The sequence below is a fragment of the Euphorbia lathyris genome, chromosome 2 (genome assembly GCF_963576675.1).
Source record: "Euphorbia lathyris chromosome 2, ddEupLath1.1, whole genome shotgun sequence".
Classification (NCBI taxonomy): Eukaryota; Viridiplantae; Streptophyta; class Magnoliopsida; order Malpighiales; family Euphorbiaceae; genus Euphorbia; species Euphorbia lathyris.
The window spans coordinates 99,683,139-99,689,922 of record NC_088911.1 but is presented as its reverse complement, the minus strand read 5'-3'; the positions used below and the strand labels follow the sequence as shown (position 1 = coordinate 99,689,922).

At 33.2% G+C, this 6,784-nt stretch overlaps 1 protein-coding gene across 1 annotated transcript; it reads right to left on the bottom strand.

Annotated features, from left to right (window-relative positions):
• Window positions 1-325: 325 nt before the first annotated feature.
• On the bottom strand, window positions 326-2,423 carry LOC136219121 (glucan endo-1,3-beta-glucosidase 14-like). Its single transcript, XM_066006376.1, has 3 exons — window positions 2,269-2,423; window positions 859-2,169; window positions 326-634 (listed from the first exon to the last, which is right to left on the bottom strand). Exons 1-3 carry the CDS (start codon window positions 2,363-2,365, stop codon window positions 600-602), a joined length of 1,443 nt encoding a protein of 480 aa, XP_065862448.1. The 5' UTR covers window positions 2,366-2,423; the 3' UTR covers window positions 326-599.
• Window positions 2,424-6,784: the final 4,361 nt, after the last annotated feature.

Genomic DNA, 6,784 nt, shown 5'->3' with positions numbered 1-6,784 from the left:
TATTAACACAAACAAACTCTTATAAAACAACTGCAATTCACAACTCAGAAGGTTCGTCATTGATTCACTTACTAACCAAATTAAATAATTAACACTAATAAATATTCTTTCTATTTCATTAATTTTTTAAGAATTTTTAGTTTGGTTTTGGATTCAAGTATTAAAGTTTTATCATAGTTTTTAATGTAAATAATATAAATTTATTAATTTAATTATATATTAATTGTAATTTTTAATTTACGTAAAAAATACTAAAATGACTAATATTTAACATTAATGGGACAGAGAAAATAGTGAATATGCATAATCGGAACAAGACAAGAAAAAAAGATAAACCAATTATAATCCACTGGATATTATATTACCATTCTTATCATATATAGAAAATAGTCAAACCAACTTCTAACAATCTCAACAAATCATCATAATTTTCATATATACTATATATAAGAATATTATGTTACTAAAAAAATAAAATAAGAATATTATAAACAATAAATACAAAAATAAAAAAAGTACTCTTTCTAATTCTAAACAGTAAAAAAATACCCTAAAAATCAAATGCAACAAGCAAATCTTCATCCATCCTTCTCTTGCAATCAATTTCCAGTTGGAAAATCGCAATTCCCATACACTGTCCAAAAAAAAAAAAGTTAGGACCATTAGATTGTTGAATAAATATGCAAAATTTGATCCCCCTAAGTTGAAATTTTACTCTAACTAATAACCATCAATTTCATACACGTCACTGCTAGAAATTGTTTTTAATCAAAATGATTTAATTTAAAATGAATTAATTTTGTTTTTAATCTCCCATTTTAAGAAAATGCAACAAACGAGAAGGAATTATCTACTTACTAGGAGGTTGCGTGACTACGTAAGCCGCACCACCAAAATAACACGTGCCTGTACCACGTCCGTTCTTTTGATAATAACTGTTTAGAGCATACGAAGCGTGGGCCTCTAACGTGTTTGGATTATAACACGTGGCACCAGATTGAATCGCACGGCAATCAGCACCTCCTTCCCCACAAGCGTAATCCAGTGCAGCTTGAAGCTTCTCCTCTCCAGCATTTCCATTGGCCACGCACCAGGTATGTCCCACCGATGTCTTCGACACTTCTCCGCCGCTAACCGGAGTTTCAGTCTTGTTACCGCTGACCGGCGTCGATTGTCCGCTGTTTAAGGTCTCCATGGGCAGGGGTATATTGTAGACTTTCTGTTCATTCGGGTAAAACAACCCGTAATGTCTCTCCGATGTGGGACCCGGTTTCTGATTCTCATTGAACAAAGCGAATAAGAAAACGTTAAGTGGGTCCTTGGGTCTTAAAGGGGTCCCGTTTCCGGTCAAGACTCTTTTTACTAAATTGCCATTATACGACGCCGCATTCTCCTCACCTGCACCAATCTCATTCTCGTCTCCCATTGAAGGCCATCCGGTTTCTGTCACCACCATCTTCACGTCGTCGTATTGAAGAGCTGACATGGCGGCGAAAACGGCGTCGGCTTGAGCGTCCATGAGACTGGTGTATTTCAACCCGTTACCGGAATCCACCACACCCTGGTTTTCTTTAAACAAAGCGTAGTCTAAGGGTATATCCTTAGAATTCGCAGAGTATGCAAAGAAGGGGTATATGTTAACCATTAGATAAGATCCGGTTTGACGGAAAAATTCAAGCATCGGTTTCATCACCGGTTCAATCAACTCTTGTTTGAAGGATCCGGCGGAAGACGGATATGAGTTTTGCAATGCACTAAGAGCTATAGGAGACGAGATTTTAATGGAGGAAAGGTTCAATTTAACAAGAGAGTTGTAAACGTTTTTCATCGCCGGAACGAGGTATTTGGTTGTGTTTTTAGGGTCAACAAAAACTTCATTCCCAACGGCAATGGCTTCAATTTGAGTTTTGGGGTAGTAATGAGAGATATTCGCCTGAACCCATTTATCAGCAAATGACTGGTCGGCGGCAGTGGAAGCGAGGAGCTCATTAGGAAGTGCAACGACGACGTTTATCCCGGAGTCAGCAAGTGCTGTTAAAACGGCTGAGTCAGTGTCGTATAGCTTCACTCGGTTGATTCCCTGTGATTTTAAAAGCTCCACAACTTTTCCCGGCGCCGGTAAGTCGTTGGCGATTCTGCCGTAGTTCACTCCGATTTTAACCGTAGCATCTACAAACACATAGAAAGAAGAATTAAAAAAACACAATAATCAAGAAACTACGATTGATTAAAATAAAATTGAACAGAAAAATCAGAAGAATGCCGTACCGGCAACGTGAAAGAATGAGAGGAACAGAAGAAAAAAGGAGAAGGAAGCCATGTTCATATTAATTCCCATGCTCTGTTTGTTTGAAAAGCAGGGCATGGATAAGGAGAAAGTCGGAGGAAGAGGAAGAAGAGGGAGTTTAGCGTTTTATAATGAGGGGATTTGTGGGTCCTACGTGGAAGAGTGGAGATAGCAAAATGGTTTCCCGTTTTACGACTAGTGGGCGTGGCTAACGGGACGCTGTAACCCACCACCACCAACTTGACCGTTTCATTTTGCAGCGGTTGGTATATAATGTTTGTGTACGCAAAACAATAATTGTTGGTGCTGTAGTTCGATATCAGCCGTACACGTGGCTGATTGTCGTCGAAATCATCGGTAGAGATGATGAATGATTTCTGAGTAAGGTGGCCTACCTCTGACTTGTTGTGTTTTGTTTTTCATTGCTGGTAACGGATCTTTTGGAAGTAAAAGTAATAATTATATTTTACAACGTAGGTGAAATTAGGAAATTATTGTGCTTTCTTTCTTTTGTCATTTTTGTTTTTTCACTTAAATTTGAACGTTGGATTTTGCCAGCTGTCCTTGTCCTTATTGGAAAGATTATATATATTTAGGGCACAATTTGTTAATTATCTAATATATCACATTGTATTATTAAATTTGAAATGTGTCAAATCAGAAAATAATAGCATTATAAGGTATTATTTGATAAAATTAAGTATTAAAAAAGTAATTATGGTTGAATATTATAGATGAGGAAAAAAATTAAGTGATACAACTATTTAATAGATATTAACAATGAATACCGAATATAAAAATATTATAATATTTATTTAAAACTTTAAGTTAAATATTTTGATTTATCAAAATAAGTAATTTTTAATTTAATTGAATATTTTAAGTGGTTGAATAATTGAAGTTATCAAATACATTTAATATAAATAAATTTTTAAACTATTAAATTAAGTGTCAATGACAATTTTTTTATAAGCTTAAATAATGTTTGGTAAAATTGAAAATTAAGTGTTGAAAGCATAAATACTTAAATTTAAGTGTTGAATATTAAATATTGAAAGTATTAAATAGTGTACGAAAAATAAGTACATATTTAAAAATATTAATCGATAATGTTGAACTTGAAATTTTAAGTTGAATATTTTGACTTATCAAAATATATGAATTTTAACATAATTGACTAATAAAAAATAGTTATCAAAACGCATTTAAATTAAATAAGTGTTTAATACATTAATCTATCATTTTATTTTACTTTTATCAAATGAGGCATTAGATACTTAATTATAGAGCTGGGTCCATTTCGGCCCAGTTCGGGGGATTCAAGAATCTCCAGGATTTGATTGAACTTCGGAGATTCCTTAAAATGAATCTCCATGATTGGATTGAAAATTCCAGTCTGGTCCAATTCGGAGATTTAGGGATTCGGTTTCAGTCCAATCCAGTATAGTTATTTGACGAATCAAATAATAAAATACTTATACTTTTACCAATAATAAATTAAAAATATAATTCAAGACAATAAATATATAAAATTCTTAATCAAAATAAATAGCATGTGTTTACAATACCAAATATTAATTTCAACCTAAATAAAGTAATTGGTGAACCGAATTGCTAAAGAACAAATGGACAACTTAGTTTCAAGATTAACAATTTTAACATCTTAACACACACAAATCTTAAAAAATGCATAATTTAAGCTAAACAGTAACAAATTAAAGTACAATAGCAGAAAAACTTAACCAGATTCTAACGAGTTAAAATTCAATAACAAAAATTAAAATTTGACTAAAGTCAAACACTACCAAATTAATTTATCTATTTTGATTAGCATATGTACACAAATTTTAGGATTTAATCAACAACCAAAAGAAACGGTAGGAAAAACAATACATGAAACTGAAATTGCAAACAATTAGATTTCACTTTAGAGAGGAAATTGAGGAGATGATGTCAGAACTAGAATTCTCATGAACTAGAATTTTAGAATAGGAAGAAAAACGAATGAGAAACAGAGAGAATATAGAGAAGAATATAGAATTAAAAAAAGAAAGATTTCATTAACCAATTATATAATCAATTAAACGGGAAGGAAAATACAGTTGGCCTAACAAATTATCGCCCTTATAATTCTAACCTACCTTAAATAAGAATAGAAAATATAACCTACCTTAAATCACCCTAATAATTCTAACATACCTTAAATCAGAATAGGAAATACAATCTACCTTAAATAAAAATAAGAAATACAACACTTCACTAAATAGGAAAAAATAAACCTTCATGTATAAAATATAAATTTAATATGAATCTCTAGTTCTTTCAATCCAGTTTGGTCCAATCCAATCTAATTCGGTTATCTGTCCAGTTCTGGATAATTTCGGTCCAGTTCTTTGATAAAAAAGTCAACAGTTCGGTCCAGTTTTGGATCTTTTTACTCGGATATTCGATCCAATCCAATTTCTCCAAGATCCATGCCCAACCCTACTTAATTACATATTAAATCTTTTTAGTACTATAATAGACTTAATACCTTCCCATCCCCCTCAAGTTGTCCCAATACTGCAACTGACCCCTCGAACTTAGATTGTGACAACTAACACCCTCAACTGGCTTATTTGGAACAAATAACCCTGAAATTGCTCAATTGGAACAAATAACTCCTCAAGTTGCTTATTTGGAACAAATAACCCCTAAACCTTAAAACAAATTCAATATAATATTACGTCAGAAATAAAATATTTCCAAAATATTGGTTGTTACATCTAACTAATCTACTGAGACATTAACTAAAGGATAAAAAAACTCCCGAAATCACAAATATTAACCTATTTGAGGGGTTATTTGTTCCAAATAAGTAAGTTGAGAAGGTTAGTCGTCACAAGTCTAAATTCGGGGGTCAGTTGCAGTATTAGACCAACTTGAGACTGGGGAGGGGGGAGGGGGCTAGGAAGGTATTAAGTCAATATAATATGATATATTAAGTGACTAAGAATGTGAGTTCATTGAAAACCCATCAAACCAGCCCCTTTTACATGTCTATAGGCAGACCCAACAAATAACAAGCCCGTAATGATTGAATTCTAAAAACCAAGGATATAAAAGACATTCCACCATATTCCGAGTCTTTATAAATATAAATGCTCATTAATGGTAAATGGATCCAATTCATCTCTCACGAACTTTTTATCTTTGTCTGTTAACTAATATGATCATCAGAATGTATTTAGGGGACCGCTCTAGGCGCAGACTATTTATGACAACAACATACAATATAGTGAGACCCGGAACCTCACTTCTCCATTATTTAGTGCGGTGAGCGTAAAGTAGCACATGACTCTATTCATCTTATTTTTAAACTTTTTTCCTCACAACGACTAGTTTTCCCTCGAAATCAATGGCTGATTTTCAAGTGATATCTACACTAGTGAATGAGATGGTGAATTCCTCAAACCCGAGCACAAGCTCTCCCCCTATTGATAACTATTAAGGGCCTGAAATTCCACCATAGAATTTGGATCCCCTACTCGTGGAAACCAAATCAAATGATGAATTTAGAGAACCAGCAAAACAACTCATTAGAATGATGAATAACTTTCAAGCCACCCAGTCCATCCAAACTGCGACACACATAAAACTACTTGATCAACAACAAACCCTTCAAGATGACAATAAGAAGATTCAGGAGTTTTTTTAGGACCCAAATGTCTGCATGGTGAGAGAACTCGAGCTATGCACTCGAACGTCACAACTAATGGATAAATGCAGCTCGTCGTATCAAGTAATAAATATGGTTAAGTCTAGGTATCGAATCCACATGATTTACACCCACATTTATAAAATTACTTGATTTTATGATGTTATTTAAGCGGTAAATAACTTTAGGTTTGTGTGTGTTAACTACTATAAAACTATTTCTATACTATAGATGAGACATATTCTTGATTTTTTACCTTATGGAATGAAATGGCTTGTGTTAAGTTATAATCCGTAAAGTGAAATATTTCAAAGTATACGAGAGATATTTAATCTTGGAAATAAGGTTAAGAGTAAACCAATCAACTCCATTAAGTTTTTTAGTTCGTGATTCCTTGGGGAAGGAGACATTAATACTAGGTTGATATGAACATTTTATCCCTATCTTTTTAGAGTCTTTTGTGTAATTTTGAGTAAATAAATTGTTTTAATGCTTTAATCCATGGACTTTTGAAAGTGTTTCATTTAGTTTCATTATTTTTCAATCACTTTCTAGTTGTAATAAAAATAAAATAAATAATCACGGGCTTAATGGTCTCATTTTACAGGCTTAACAAACACTAACATGAACACAATACGCATGGGAGCGAAAAAGGGATAAAACTACACAAAGAATTGAGCCCAAATACACAAGCAAGGAACACACTGTGTCGAAGGATAATCCATCATGTGAACAATCCCACATAACGTGTGAAGACTCCACATGTCGTATGGACAATTGAGACAAATACGCTGAAGACT